We start from the raw sequence: 16,507 nt of genomic DNA on the forward strand, positions 1-16,507 counted from the left end.
TTATTAAAATACAAACAGATCTATTAACAAATAGATGCACAAATATAAATAATACAATATATGCATGCATATACATAATATAATGAATGTTATATATATATATACACATACATACATACACACACACATATATATATATATATATAATATGCACAAATACATATAAAAAAACATATAAAACAAATTAAAATATAAAACATAAATACTACATTAAATACATTAATACTCAATTATGACTAATTGATAAATATATGTATAAACATATACAAATAATGAATAAAAATGCTCCCATTTTCCCCAAAGATTGCTTGAATTTATTCAAATATTTACGTACCCACAGATGAAAATATCGTCAAATATATGTATGCAAAATTGAAGACATAGAGCTAATGACTGGAAGACAAAATATGAGCAGAGGTTTGGTAAGGCAAGCTCTATTGAACACATTTCCAAAAAGGTTAATAGGCAGTGTCAGTCAGACTTCAAATCACGCTAGATTTGATAACACGAGAAAAATTTTCATCATAAAACACTCAGAATTAGCATCACCACACGCTGCAAATGTTCGGCTCACAAATGATTAGTCCTTTGCGGGATGTGAACAGTTACACACACGTATTCTGTCAGGAGCAGTGCCATGCAAGACCATCATAAACAGTTGAATCTGAACTCAGTGTTTAACAAAAGTGCAGCACTTATATTATGTGAATATCAACGTGATATCAAAGACAGCACAATTGAATATCAAAATCTGATATTACTATTACAACACTACACCTAGAAAATGACTGAACATTGAGTGCGTATTAGCTGCGCTACTCTGGCAGTTAATCGGTGAATCCCAAATCATCAATTCAGTGGGTGATAAGATCCATGTGATCTCCCAAGAGCGTCTTCTAATGTCATTCTGACCCAAATTTCCACCAGTCGCTCTAACAACTAGAGTGAATTTCTAAGTAAAAATCATACAGTACCTACATCAGCTAAAGCAGCGTTCGCTGTCGAAAAAACAGCGGTGCTGTGGTTCTTAAGGCCCAGCCTTTTACAGTAGCTTCCTCAAAGCAAAGTCTCCTCCATCTAGATCCTTCAGAGAGAGGGATGCTCCGCTACTTTCAGTGTCGACCCCTCCATGCTCAGTTTTAAAATCGGCCACTAGAGGGGGTATTTCCAGATTCTGTCACTGAAGTCTGTTATGTACCTTCCCCTTTGCCTTCTTCCTGCTTGGGTTCGGAGTCGGCCAAGCTCTGGCTTTTCTCTTCATCGTTCCCTGCCTCTAAAGGAGCAAAAAATACAGAGTTTGGTAGTGAAAACGAGATGGTTTGAATAAAAAGCGGATCCTCGACGGCCTACGGCACGACAGGCTGTTTAGCAGTCGCCGCCATGGATTTTTCACAGGGATGCCCTCAGCTAACAGCCCTATATTTGATAAAGCACATCCGTGTTTGTTTCGAGCAAAAAACTGATGTGGGGAGCCACTAACATGCTCTCTAAACTCTCTAGTTTGCCCAAAGCAGGATAGTCTGATACATTATTCATGGCCAGCCTGCCTCTCAGTGCCATATTACATTACTGCAGTGTTTTCATGACACTCCATGTTCTTTCTGAAGACTCACTAACACTCACTTTACTCACCTGCTTTGCTGATATTGAGCTCAGACAGAGTTTGGGAGAGTCCGCTAGCGTCCAGGCCACCGGAGGATCCCAGGATGTCGTGTACAGCATTGCGTCTGCCTGTCCTTCCAGAGGCGATGAAGTCTTCATACGTCACCTCAACATCAGTCATATCTAACGCGTTTCAACATAGCAGTGCCTGTGATGGAGAGAGATGTTTTGAAGGCCCGCTGTGACGTGTGCTTGCCTTGCAAGTCATTTAACAGAAAAAAACTCATGTGACTTTAAGAATATTATCACACTAAATTCCTTAAAATTTTAGTGCAATTATTAAAATATTTATTGGCTTGTTGCTATACATTGGGCCACTGCTTCCCAAAAAATAAAATGTAAAAATGATTAATAATATATATATATATATATATATATATATATTCAAGATTTTTCACTTGCTCTGATGCAATGGTCCATTTTTATTTTTATCAATGAATTTTATTTTTTATTTTACATAGATACAGTTATTAATATTATAATATTATATAATAATTATAATATTATACATGTTAAAAATATTTAATTATTTAATTATAATATATATATATATATATATATATATATATTAGGGTTGTGACGATGAGGAAATTTCCCCACCGGTTAATCGACATGTGACAACACCGGTAATACCGGTATCACCGTGGGGGTGGGGGTTTCCTCTTTTTTTCTGCATTTAAATAGCTTATAAATGCGTGCGTATTATACTTTCACTTTCAGTTTTGCGGGAATTGGCAATTCGGCGTCAATTGTTTGAATGGACGACAACGAAAGTACAAAAAAAAAAAAAAAAAAAAAAAATCACTGATATTAAACAGAACTTTTATTAACATAACGAAAAAAAAAAACACAACGCCATTCTCTTTCTGTAAATTCGACTCCTCTCGTTCTCCTCACGTGATAAATGAAATATGACGTATTGTAGCCATGTTCAGTTTTTAATTATAGTGCATGCTCTCGTCTTAAGTAAATTATTTAGAATTATATTTTCCATTTAATTCAAATAAATATTTAATAAAAAAACGAGTACTTAAAAAAAAAAAAAAAAAAAAATGTGGGGACGGTGTCACGGTGGAAAAGTGATGTCACCGGTGTTGCGTCTTAAAACCGGTAACACCGTCAACACCGTCTATCGTGGCAAGCCTAATATATATATGTATATGTAAAATATAATTTTAAATATTTTGTTTTAATTTTAAAAATTGTAAATAATATAATTTATAAAATTAAATATTATTTGTTTTCATTAAATGTTTAACAAAAAAACAAGAGATATTAACATTCTTATTTAATAAGAAGACATTAAATTGATCAAAAGTAACAGCAAAAACAGTTAAAAAAAAATATATATATATATATGTACAGTCATGTGAAAAAGTTAGGACACCCTATTGAATTTCATGGTTCCCCTTCAGGAACTCGAGCCGCGTCGAAACGCTTTGGGAACGCCTTCAGCGTGATCGCGCTCTGAATCACGTGTGAAATCAAACCAATGGAAGAACGAAACGTCATAGGCGGGTGATGTCACTGACCAGGAAGCATAAAAGCACGTGCGCCAGAACGAGCGTCAGCTTCTGTCTTTCAGCAGCGCTCTGTGTTTGTCTGTGCTGTCTCATTTGGTCGCAAGTTAGCACCACTTTTATTTTGAGGCAGTATGTCCAAAAACTGTGAAAAGACTAAGAACATTAGCAAGCCAGGTTTTAGAGCGTGTGTTCCTCCTTGCTCTCATTACATCTCGAGCGGGGATACACACGCTCTATGCGTGGCTTGCTTGGGAGCGGAGCATGCGGCATCAGCCCTCAAGGGGGGCGATTGCCCGCATTGCGACGCATTACCTATGCGTCTGCTCCGCTCCCGGGAGGATCTCTTCTCCCCGGAGGGATCCTTCATCAGCGTTCCCCGCGGGTCCGGTCCAGCTTCTGGCTACACTCGTGGGGTTCGCAACTGGATCTGGTGGAGGGTATGGAGACGGGTGATCCCCTATCTCCTGCCTCACCCACCAGACCCGCTGCCCGGCCCTCGGGATCGGAAGCCCGCGCTGCGGTTTCTTCCCCCCGGGGGTCGGCCTCCATGCTCCCCATATCTTCCTCCGAGGAGGTTGATGTGGTGAGTGTGGATGAGGCTGCAGCACCTCAGTTTCCCCAGTATGAGGAGCTGCTGGAGGTGGTGACTCGGGCGGTGGCCAAGTTAAGCATCGATTGGCCCGCCGAGCCATTAGTCGAGCCGCAGAAAAGCAAGTTGGACGAGAGATTTCTGCGCTTTCGACCACCTCCAGCACGCCGGAGCTTTCCGTTCTTTCCTGATCTCCACACTGAGGTGTCAAGATCATGGAATGCACCCTTCTCGTCCCGCTTGTTCATCCCTGCTTCTTATAACTACGGTTATGTGGCGGGGTTGGATGAGCGAGGGTACAGAGCGATGCCTCGGGTGGAACAGACGCTCGCAAGCTATCTGTCCCCCGAGTCCGCATCGTCTCTGAAGGCTCCGGTCTTGCCCTCCAAGCCGCTGCGAGTCACCTCAGCGCTGGTGGGCAAGGGGTACACGGCTGCGGGTCAGGCTGGTGCGTGTCTGCACACCATGTCGGTGTTACAGGCGTACCAGGCTGACCTGCTAAAGGAGCTGGATGAAGGCGAGGAGATTAAGGATAGTGACATCTCCGAGCTTAGGAGGACCGCTGATTTGTCTCTCCGCGCCACTAAGGAGACCGCCCGTGCCATTGGGCGGTCTATGGCAGCCCTTGTGGCCACGGAGAGACATCTCTGGTTTTCCTCTTAGACGCCCCGCTTTCGCCTGCTGGTCTGTTCGGCGACGCCGTCAATGCCGTCGTCGACAGATACCAGGAGGCGCGTAAGCAAGCGGCGGCGTTTCAGCGGTTCCTCCCTCGCCGCCATCCAGCTCATAAGGGCTGCTGCGACGGAGCAGCCCCGGCCGTCTACCAGCTCCTCTCACCGGGAAGCACAGAAACAGAGCGTGGCCACTCGCACTCCTCCCCATCGAGAGCGAGTGGTCAAACGCTCTAGGTCGAGGACCTCCCAGGCTAAGCCCGATCTGAGGGTCGTGCTTCAGTCGAAGAGGTCCTCGACCAAACGGTCCTGACGGGTCAGGACCGCCGGGGGCAGCCCCATCTGGGGGGAAACGGGTAGCACCGCAGTACTCGGTGTCCGGGTCCCCCCTGTGCCCCCGGGAGACCGTTCTGCCAACCCTTCCACTGTTTCAGGGCGCAGCGGTCTCCAGCGAGCATCCACCCCAGTTTTTCCCGCCCGGCAACGTAGCGGGGCTGGGGAGCTCGCCACCCCCGCGGGGGTCTCTGGGACCGCTGGTTCAGGTGCTTCCTGCCGGGCAACCGTTTCAGGACACCGTTCCAGCGGCCCACATAACACCAGAGGCCAGCCTCGAGAGGCTGGTTCCCTTAGTAGATCATTTGGCAGCGTGGAAACTACTGCCCAATGTGTCTGCTTGGGTCCTGCATACTGTAGAGCGAGGTTATCGCATTCAGTTCGGCGCACCACCTCCGCCGTTCAACGGGGTCTCTCCCACGCTGGTGGGCCCCGAGCAGGGTCTGGTAATGGAACAGGAAGTAGCCACTCTCCTGAGGAAGGAGGCCATCGAGGTGGTCCCTCCTCACGAAAGAGAGTTCGGGTTCTACAGCCGGTACTTCATTGTTCCGAAGAAGGATGGGGGCCTGCGTCCCATTTTAGATCTGCGTCTGCTGAACCGCTCAGTCAAGAGACTGAAGTTCAAGATGCTCACCATCAAGCAAGTTGTGTCTCAGATCAGGTCCGAGGACTGGTTTGTCACGATAGATCTAAAAGACGCATATTTTCACGTCTCCATCCTTCCTCATCACAGGAAGTTCCTGAGGTTTGCTTTCAGGGGGAAAGCTTACCAATATCGGGTTCTTCCGTTCAGCCTAGCACTCTCCCCCCCGCACTTTTACTAAGTGTGTGGATGCAGCTCTGGCTCCTCTGTGACTCCAGGGCATCCGCATACTCAATTACATCGACGACTGGCTGATCCTAGCTCAGTCGGAGATAGAGGCAGTTCGGCATCGAGATGTCGTTCTCGCTCACATGAAAGTGCTGGGGTTGAGACTGAACGCCAAGAAAAGTGTGCTTTCTCCATTACAGAGGACCACTTATCTGGGCGTGGTGTGGGATTCGACCACGATGCAGGCACGTCTGTCTCCTGCTCGGATCGAGTCGATCCTCACTGCAGTCAAGAGAGTGAAGGAAGGCCGGTCACTCACTGTAAAGCAGTTCCAGCAACTGCTGGGTCTGATGGCAGCAGCGTCCAACGTGATACCTTTTGGCCTGCTGTACATGAGACCCCTACAGTGGTGGCTCAAGACCAAGGAGTTCTCCCCAAGGGGAAAACCCACTTCGCATGATCAGGGTCACGCGGCGTTGCCTACGTGCCCTGGACATGTGGAGGAAGCCTTGGTTCTTGTCTCAGGGCCCGGTGTTGGGAGCTCCTTGTCGCCGCGTAACGCTAGCGAAGGACGCGTCCCTCACCGGTTGGGGAGTGGTCATGAGTGGCCACCCTGCCCGCGGTCTGTGGAGCGGTCGCCAACTCACGTGGCACATAAATTGCCTGGAGATGCTGGCCGTGTTTCGGGCTCTGAAACACTTTCTCCCGGACCTAAGAGACCGCCATGTGTTGGTCCGCACCGACAACACCTCGGTGGTCTCTTACATCAACCACCAGGGAGGTCTGCGTTCGCGTCCCTTGTACAAGCTGGCGCACCAGATCCTTGTGTGGTCCCAGGGCAAACTCCTCTCGCTGAGACCAGTTTATGTTCCTGGGCATCTCAACTTGGGAGCAGACATCCTATCGAGACAGGGGCCGAGGCCCGGGGAATGGATGCTTCACCCCGAGGTGGTGAAGCAGATCTGGAGAGTGTTTGGTCCAGCCCAGGTGGACCTTTTTGCCACGAGGGAGAACACGCAATGTCCCCTCTGGTACTCTCTAGTTCATCCAGCTCCCCCGGGGCTGGATGCCATGGTGCAGACGTGGCCGAGGCTACGTCTGTACGCTTTTCCCCCGATCGCTCTGCTCCCGGGAGTTCTAGAGAGAGTGCGCCGGGACGGGGTGTCCCTTCTTCTAGTAGCCCCGTACTGGCCGGGCCGAGTATGGTTCTCGGACCTGATTTCTCTCCTCGACGGCTCTCCCTGGGAGATTCCCGTCAGGGGAGATCTCCTCTCACAGGCAGGGGGCACCATTCTTCACCCCCGGCCGGAGCTGTGGAAGCTGTGGGTGTGGCCTCTGAGGGGGCACACCTCTTAGCTTCCGGTCTCTCAACTGAGGTTGTTGAGACCATCCTCCAATCTAGAGCTCCCTCCACGAGGAAACTGTACGCCCTGAAGTGGAAACTTTTCACTTCTTGGTGCAGACACCGCCAGCAAGACCCAGTTAACTGCCCAGTTGGTTCAGTGCTGGAGTTCCTGCAAAGCCGGTTGTCTGCAGGGTTATCCCACTCCACCTTGAAGGTCTACGTGGCGGCCATTGCAGCCTACCACGCCCCTCTTGGTGGTCTTTCCGTGGGAAAGGACCCTCTTGTTACACGTTTCCTCTGCGGTACTTTGAGGCTCAGGCCTCCGGTACGACCTTGTGTCCCTTCATGGGACTTGTCGGTGGTGTTAGAGGCTCTCTGCAGGCCTCCCTTCGAGCCTGTTGAGGAAATTTAGGACAGATTCCTCACTTTAAAAACTGTCCTTCTTTTAGCTCTTTCCTCCCTTAAGAGAGTCGGGGATCTTCAGGCCCTCTCTGTGGCCCCTTCCTTCCTGGACTTTGCGCCAGGTCTGTCTAAAGCTTTCCTCTATCCAAAAACGGGTTATGTCCCTAAGGTCCCCTCCTCGACACCACGGCCTGTCATACTTCAGGCCTTTTGTCCTCCCCCCTTTCGGGATGCTGACCAGCAGAAGCTTAATTGTATGTGTCCAGTGCGAGCACTGGATGCATACGTCCACAGGGCTGCCAGGTGGAGAAAGTCAGACCAGTTGTTTGTCTGTTATGGCCCCCAAAAAGGGGCCTCCCTGCTTCCAAGCAAACGTTAAGTCGCTGGGTAGTGGACGCTATTCTTTCTGCTTATGAGGCCTCTGACCTTCCCCCTCCTCTAGGGGTCAGAGCCCATTCTACCCGGAGCATGGCTGCCTCCAAAGCTTTTCTTGCTGGGGTTCCCATGCAAGATATCTGTAACGCTGCGGGATGGTCCTCACCTTTGACCTTTGTCAGGTTTTATGAACTTGACCTGCGGGTCTCGCCCGGTGCCTCTGTCCTTTGTCCTAGCACATCCTAGGCAGGGACTAGGGGTCTGGCGGCGTGGGCATCTCGTTCCCAAAGCGTTTCGACGCGGCTCGAGTTCCTGAAGGGGAACGTCTTAGGTTACGTATGTAACCCCGGTTCCCCGAAGGGAACGAGACGCCGCGTCTCGTAGCCATCTTCCTGCGTCCCTGCGAGCGCTGCTTCTCTCCTGGAAGCTGACGCTCGTTCTGGCGCACATGCTTTTATGCTTCCTGGTCAGTGACGTCACCCGCCTATGACGTTTCGTTCTTCCATTGGTTTGATTTCACACGTGATTCAGAGCGCGGTCACGCTGAAGGCGTTCCCAAAGCGTTTCAGCGCGGCGTCTCGTTCCCTTCGGGGAACCGGGGTTACATACGTAACCTTAGACGTTTTCTGTATCAGGACATAATAAAAAAATGTCTGGTCCTTGGCAGGTCTTAAAATTTGGAAAATAAATCCTCAGATAAACGTCATCACATGACATATCACACGGTGTCATTATTTAATTAAGAAAAATACAGTCAAGATGGAAAGGCCATGTGTGACAAAGTTAGGACACCCTATGAGTCAATTACCTTGGATCCACTTTTAGCAGCAATAACTTGAAGCATTCATTTTTTGTGACTTTATTAGTCTCTCACATCGTTCTGGAGGAATTTGGACCACTCTTCTTTTCAACGTTACTCCAGTTTATTGAGGTTTGTGGGCATTTGTTTATGCACAGCTCTCACCACAGCATTTGAGTCAGGATGAGCTCTGGACTTGGACTGGGCTGTCGCAACACCTTGATTCTTTTCTTTTCAGCCATTCTGTTGTAGATTTGCTGGTGGGCTTGGGATCATTGTCCTGTTGCATGACCCAATTTTGGCCCAACTTTAGATGTCAGATGCCCTCGCATTTGACTCGCATTTGACTTATTTGAAAAATACTTTGATATACAGAGGAGTTGATGGCCAACTCAGTGACTGTGAGGTGCGCAGGTCCTGTGGCTACAAATCAAGCCCAAAATGATCAGTCCTCCTCCAGCATGCTTGTCTTTTGGTATGAGGTGTTTGTGCTGATATGTTTTTTAGGTTTTCACCAAACTTGGCGCTGTACATTATGGCCAAACATCTCCACTTCTGTCTCATCTGTTCAAAGGACATTATTCTAGAAGACTTGTGTTTTATTCAGATGCAACTTTGCAGACCTAAACTGTGCAGCAATGGGGTTTTTTTTATATATAGAAGATGCTTTCTTCTGCCAAGCCTTCCAAACATGCCATTTTTGTCCCATATTTTTCTAATTGTATTGTCATGAACTTCATCATTTAACATGTTAACTGAGGCCTGTAGAGTCTGAGGTGTAGTTCTTGGGTTGTCTGCCGTTTCTCTGAGCTTTACACGGTCTGATCTTGGGGTGAATTATCTGGGACGTCCACTCCTGGAAGGAGAGGTGTCTGTTTTAAATGTCTCCCACTTGTGAATAAACGTCAGACTGTTTGGAAATGGCTGTATTACTCTTCTCAGATTGATGGCAGCAACAATTGCTTCTCTAAGATGATTGCTGATGTCTTACTCCTTGGCATTGTGTTAACACACACCTGAAGGCTCCAGTCCAGCAAACTGCCAAAGCTTATGCTTTTATAGAGGCGCTCAGACTTGCCGATGATCAGTTAATCAAAGGTATTTGATTATCAGTGCTTGACTGTGATTTACCCTCTTAATTCCAATGTTAACAGTAAGGGTGTCCTAACTTTGTCACAGATGGCTTTTCCATTTTGGCTTTATTTTTGTTCAGTAAATAATGACACGGTGCAATTTCCCATGTGTTTTTGTTCATCTGAGGTTTTATTTGCAAAATTTTAAGACCAGCCAAGGACCAGTTTTTTTAATGATATCCTGATACGGAAAACCATGGAATTCAATAGGGTGTCCAAACTTTTTTCACATGACTGTGTATATATATATATATATATATACACTACCGTTCAAAAGTTTGGGGTCAGTACATTTTTATTGTTTCTTTTTTTTTTTTTTTTAAAGAAATTAATACTTTTATTCACCAAGGATGTATTAAGTTAATAATTAAAAGTTTATTATAAATAATTATAAAAGTTAATAATAAATAATTTACATTGTTATAAAATATTTATATTTTGAATAAACACTGTACTTTTTAAACTTGTTATTGATAAAAATTCAGCTTTCATCACAGGAATAAATTCTATTTTAAAGTATGTTAAAATAAAAAACATTATTTTATATTGTAAAAACATTTTGCAATATTACTGTTTTTTTTATATTTTTAATCAAATAAATGCAGCCTTGATGAGCATAAGAGACTTCTTTAAAGACTATTACAAGTCTTTATATGTTTTTTATCTTTTTCAGCAAAATAAAAAAAAAATTTGGGACCATGTGACATTGGCACAATGGTTCTCAAAAATACAATTTCAAATTTATTAGTAATTTATATATTTCAAGATAGCAGTTCCATTTTTCACTTGCTCTGATGCAATAATTAATTTTTACTTTTAGCGATGCATTTTTACAAATTTTATATAGACACAATTATTAATATTATAATAATGTAATAATTATAATATTTTACATATTATTAAAATGTTTAACATTATAATATATCATTATTTGTATATAATATATAAATATTTGTACATTATATATATATATATATATATATATATATATATATAAAAACGTACATAATTTATTTAAATAATTAATTTATACATTTTCATTAAATGTATATATATATATTTTTTTTTTTTTTCATATAATTTGTTTTCATTAAATGTTTTTCTTTAAAAAAAAAACTTGAAAATATGAAACAAGAGAAATTAATACTCTTATTCAGTAAGAAGACATTAAATTGATCAAAAGTGACAGTAAAAACAGTGTAAAAAACAAACTTTTAAATGCTGTTTTTATCTTTCTATTCATCCAGGAATACTGGAAAAAAATTCATTACTATTTTCAAAAATAAATAAATAAAATAAATTTCAATATCATTAATAAGAAATATCCCATAATATTTGTATTATTATTATTATTATTTATTTATTTATTTTTTGATCATATGACATTGAAGACTGGAGTAAAGGCTGCTGAAAATTCTGCTTTACCAACACAGGAATAAATTACATTTTAAGACATATTCAAATAGAAAACTACAATTTTAAATTGTAATAATATTTCACAGTATTACTATTTTAAATATTTTTGATCAAATAAGTGTAGTCCTGGTAAGTATAAGAAACTTCAAAAACATCTTTAAAAATCGTACTTTTGAATGATAGTGATCAAACTGATATTATTACTGACCAACATCTGAACAATAACTGTTCTAGGAATCCCAAGCAAGTAACAACGTAAAGATTATATAAGCAGCCATAATCTGGCCTAGATAAGAAGATAAGCTTGGATAAGGGACTGCTTATTCTGTGCCACATTTGTGTTCTCATGCATTTCTAAATTGTCCTTCTGGATTTGCTTCTTATCAGACATTCTTTTTTCATGTTGTGTGGGAAAAAAATATATCCCATAAAACATTTTAATAATCTGATCCCAAATCAGATGATCAAAACAGATGTGGGACAGCTCTGCAAGATTATCTAGAATTTTGTTCAACTAAATATCACTCATGAGATGTGAGGACGGTCTTCCCTGAGCTGAGAGTTATATTTAGCCCATGTTATCATCTCAGCACAGTCATTCTCAGCTGTTGCCTTCACAATGGTACCACTGTGTGATGAAGCACCCATAAGGAGGTCATCATTAAAGACATGTTCACAGTATTACACCCACACACTTTGTTTCTCTAACAAAAATATTCCATTGTTTTCATTTTGGATACTAAATAAGTGTATTATTTGTTTTACTGGACTCTCTTTATGTAGCTATATGACATACATGAACATCCAAGCATAGGTCATATTTCTGCAGAAATACAGAAACGTTCAATGGCCGCTGTAGTTAATATACCATAATATCACATTCTATTGATGTGCCTCTGGCTGTAAGCACTAAATTAGTTGTCTTTTTCCATTTATACATGGCAAAGAGACATAATCTAAAGCTCACTTGGCAAAGGCGTTCAAGTCCAAGTCCAAATCAATATGGACTTGAGTGAGCTCTTCCTCAAGGCAACCGTGACAACCATGCAGAAAAGTTGTCATACACGCTTACCCTCCCTATGTCTAGGTAGACCTCTGTGGAATCCACCAACGCACCCTCTGAGACAGCTTGTGCAACAGTTTGGACAAAACAGCCCTAACAAACTGAGAATTCAACAATAGAGGTTCAGCAGCTTCACATTTTACATAACAAAGAACAAAACAGGACTGCTGTAGAAAGAGTGCACAGATGGGTGTGCCTCTTTTTTGCATAATGTGTACACCACTAATGTTTGAGTGCTGGGACAGAACAGGTTGCAACTTAGAAAATAAAAGTTTTCATAAGGATTAAATTGTTCAGCAAGGTTTAGGTGCAACCTGTTTCACACTCAATATAAGTCATAGTAACTCGTATTTAAAAAAAAATAGTATTCTGTTATTCTATGGAAGCCACTGAATAAAAAATAAAAAAGGTAATTGCAACTTATCTCACAGTGCTGACTTTTTCTCACAATTGCGGGTTTACATCTCGCAATTCTGAGAAATTAAGTCGGAATTTCGAGACATAAACTCGCAATTTCCCAGAACTGTGACTTCATTTCTCAGAATTGTAAGTTTGTATCTTGCAGTTTTGACTTAATAACATGCAACTGCGAGTCAGAACTGTGAGATATCAATCACTTTATTTATACAGCACTTTTTAACAAAACATATAAATTTGCAATTCTGAGAACAGTCTTTTTTCCCCTCAAAACTGGACTGTATAACTTGCAAATGCAAGTCTATATCATGCAATTCTGAGAAAAAAAGTCTGAATTGTGAGATACAAACTCGCACTTGCGAGAAAACAAGTCAGAATTGCACATTTTTATCTCGCAATTCTGACTTTATTTCTTACAACTGTGAGTTTATACCACGCAGTTCTGAGAAAAAAGTCAGTACTGAGTTTATATCACAATTCTGAGAAAAAAAAGTCTGAATTATGAGTTTATATCAGAATTGTGAGATACAAACTCGCATTTGCGAGAAAAAGTCAGAATTTCAAGTTCTCACAATTGTGACTTTATTTTTCACAATTGCGAGAAAAGTTCATATTGCAATTCTAAGAAAAAAGTCAGAATTGTAAGTTTATATCTTGCAATTCTGAGGAAAAAAGTCAGAATTGCGAGAAAAAAAATTTAACATAATTTTCTCACAACTCTGACTTTATTTCTCGCAATTGTGAGTTTATATTGCAGTTCTAAGAAAAAAGTCAGAATTGCGAGATATAAAACTCATACTTGTGAGAAAACAAGTCAGAATTCCAAGTTTGTATCTCGCAATTCTGACTTTATTTCTTACAATTGTGAGTTTATATCTTGCAGTTCTGAGAAAAAAAGTCAGTATTGAGTTTATATCACAATTCTGAGAAAAAAAAAGTCTGAATTATGAGTTTATATCAGAACTGCGAGATACAAACTCGCATTTGCGAGAAAAAGGTCAGAGTTTTTCTCACATTTGTGACTTTATTTTTCGCAATTGCGAAAAAAGTTTATATCACAATTCTAAGAAAAAAGTCAGAATTGTAAGTTTATATCTTGCAATTCTGAGGAAAAAAGTCAGTATTGAGTTTATATAACAATTGAGAAAAAAAATGTCAAAATTGCGAGAAAAAAAATCATAATTTCTCACAATTCTGACTTTATTTCTTGCAATTGTGAGTTTATATCGCAATTCTAAGAAAAAAGTCACAGTTGCAAGTTTACTATCTCGCAATCCTGACTTTATAATTCGCAAGTGCGACTTTATATCATGCAATTCTGAGAAAACAAGTCGGAATTCCAGAATTCCAGAATCTCGCAATTCTGACTTTATTTCTTACAATTGTGAGTTTATATCTTGCAGTTCTGAGAAAAAAGTCAGTATTGAGTTTATATCACACAATTCTGAGAAGAAAAAACAGTCGTAATTGTGAGTTTATATCTTGCAGTTCTGAGAAAAAAAGTCAGAATTGTGAGATACAAACTCACATTTGCGAGAAAAAAAGCAATAATTTTTTTCTTACAATTCTGACTTTATTTCTTGCAATTGTACGTTTATATTGCAATTCAAAGAAAAAAGTCAGAGTTGTGAGTTGTGAGTTTATTATCTCGCAATTCTGACTTTATAACTCGCAAGTGCAACTTTATATCATGCAATTTTGAGAAAAAAAGTCATAATTGCGAGATACAAACTCGCATTTGTTAGAAATTTGTGTCAGAATTCCAAGTTTTTTCTCACAATTCTGACTTTATTTCTCACAATTGTGTTTATATCCCAATTCTAAGAAAATAACTCGCAAGTGCGAATTTATATCATGCAATTCTGAAAAAAAGTCAAGATACAAACTTGCATTTATAAGAAAAGTTAGAATTGCAAGTTTTTAATCACGCAGTTCTGATTTTATAACTTGCAATTGCAAGTTTATATCATGCATTTCTTAGAAAATAGTAAGAACTGCAAAATACAAACCTTGCATTTGCAAGAAAAAACATCATGCAATTCAGAGAAAAAAAGTCAGATTTGCAAGATACAAACTTGCATTTGTGAAAAAAAGTCAGAAATTATTTTATATCTCGCAATTCTGACTTTATAACTTGCAATTGCGAGTTTATATCATGCAATTCTGAGGAAAAAATCCGAACTGTGAGTTTATATCTGTGAGATTTAAAGTTGCAATAACCTTTTTTTTATTTTTGATTCAGTGGTGGAAATGGGCTTCCATATTATTCAGAATGTACATCGAATTTGATTGTACCTAATATTATAAGGCCCAGTTTCACAGACAAGGCAAAAACTAAGCTAGGATTAGGCCATAGTGCAATTAGGACATTTAAGTATTTTTATAAACATGCTTAGAAAATCTTGAGACAAAACAAAGGCACTGATAATATATTAAGATCAGTCAGTGCCAGTTTCTTTCAGTTGAAACAGCTCAGACTTACATTTTAGTCTAGGACCAGGCTTAAACCTTGTCTGTGAAACCGGGGGTAAATGTTTTCATAAATATATGATGGTCATTTCAATACTAATAAACAGAAGTCAAATGAAGTAGTCATTCATACTGTAGGCCTAGTTATAATTTTTAATTCATTTCAGTATCTTTTATTTTCTTTTTCTTCAATTTTGTCCTTTGACATATTATGATTAAGAATGTTCTGGAATTATAAGAGCTCTGATGTTAGTTACAATGTGCATCATAATAATAGAGATATAATCTGAGATGTGCTTCATTCATAATTAAACCCTCATTGCCACAAACTCTGAATATAAATCACCTTATTAACTGAAGCCAAACTGAAACAATGCATATTGCTGTGACATTCTAGCTCTCCCCCTTTGTCTTTGTTTAAATGAACACACAATCCTGTCAATTTGACAGATTTATGAACAATTCGAGTGTAAAATGCATTATTTTATATGACGTAAAAATTAAAATACAAATCTTTTTGTGATAAGGCACTGCCTACTCGCTCTCGTCCTTGACATATCACGTGTACTCGGTAATAACATCATATCAAAACATAGTATCCAATAAGACATGTCCAGATATGACAGCTACAAGTGCAAATCCCAATGGAGCAATCCTTTCATTTACAGCACAGCGTTTGAGCTTATATGAATGCAGCGGGTTATATAAATCTGACTGGCTATGCACAGATGCTAATGAAACAATTGTGGGAGCGACTCAGTCTTATCACAGAAAACGCCTCAGAGGGCTTATCTACAAGGCCGAGCGAATTCGCAAATCGTACCTGTTTTAAACTGGACGTTTTCCTAATTGTCAAGGCTGTGCAGTTTTGTCGCTCTGGTTAATACTTCAGTAGGATGCGACGGTGCTGTCAGTGGTGCTGTTGCTGCTGCTGGTTGTTCAGTCCATGAGTGTGCATGAGAAGACAGGGATGACGTATGCGCGTTACTGAGTGCTGATGATATGCGAGGATTATCCAAAACCATTCTATCTGCTTATGTTCAGTAGTGCTGAGACGTTTGATTCATCTCAGTGAGTCGAATCTTTTGAACCGTTCAGTTCACTGATTCGTTCAGTGACTCTTTGTTTTGGATTTCAGCGTCCGCCGGTAGGTGGCGACAGTGAGTCGGTTGGTCCTGGCTGCAGCCTGCAGAACGGGGCGGGGCTGTACGTGGGGCGGGGCTACACATATCGCCCCGCCCACAAATGCTTTCATTGGCTAATGACATGTAATAACGTAGTGAACTCCGTAAACAGGAAATGCGGTTACGAGCATAGTTCAAGCTACGATTCATTCGTGATATTAAATATCCGTTACATATAAAATATTAAACAATATATTATAAATTCGTTAATTATCTACATGTGATATTAATAAATGGTTCAGTTGGCTAATGACATGTAATGATGTAGACACCTCTGTAAACAGGAAATGCGGTTAAGAGCACAGCTGAAGCTAT

At 41.1% G+C, this 16,507-nt stretch overlaps 1 protein-coding gene across 1 annotated transcript; it reads right to left on the reverse strand.

The window, feature by feature from the left end:
• Positions 1 to 269: 269 nt before the first annotated feature.
• On the reverse strand, positions 270 to 16,132 carry pkia (cAMP-dependent protein kinase inhibitor alpha). Its single transcript, XM_051098764.1, has 3 exons — positions 15,832 to 16,132; positions 1,633 to 1,810; positions 270 to 1,273 (listed from the first exon to the last, which is right to left on the reverse strand). Exons 2-3 carry the CDS (start codon positions 1,781 to 1,783, stop codon positions 1,191 to 1,193), a joined length of 234 nt encoding a protein of 77 aa, XP_050954721.1. The 5' UTR covers positions 1,784 to 1,810; positions 15,832 to 16,132; the 3' UTR covers positions 270 to 1,190.
• Positions 16,133 to 16,507: the final 375 nt, after the last annotated feature.

The sequence above is a fragment of the Labeo rohita genome, chromosome 24 (genome assembly GCF_022985175.1).
Source record: "Labeo rohita strain BAU-BD-2019 chromosome 24, IGBB_LRoh.1.0, whole genome shotgun sequence".
Lineage (NCBI taxonomy): Eukaryota > Metazoa > Chordata > Actinopteri > Cypriniformes > Cyprinidae > Labeo > Labeo rohita.

What these genes read in the sequence shown, in the direction of transcription:
- pkia (XM_051098764.1), bottom strand. Translation starts at nt 1,783, where the DNA reads ATGACTGATGTTGAGGTGACGTATGAAGACTTCATCGCCTCTGGAAGG. An exon ending in GCTCAATATCAGCAAAGCAG is followed by an intron (nt 1,274 to 1,632) that starts GTGAGTAAAGTG and finishes TTGCTCCTTTAG; the next exon opens with AGGCAGGGAACGATGAAGAG.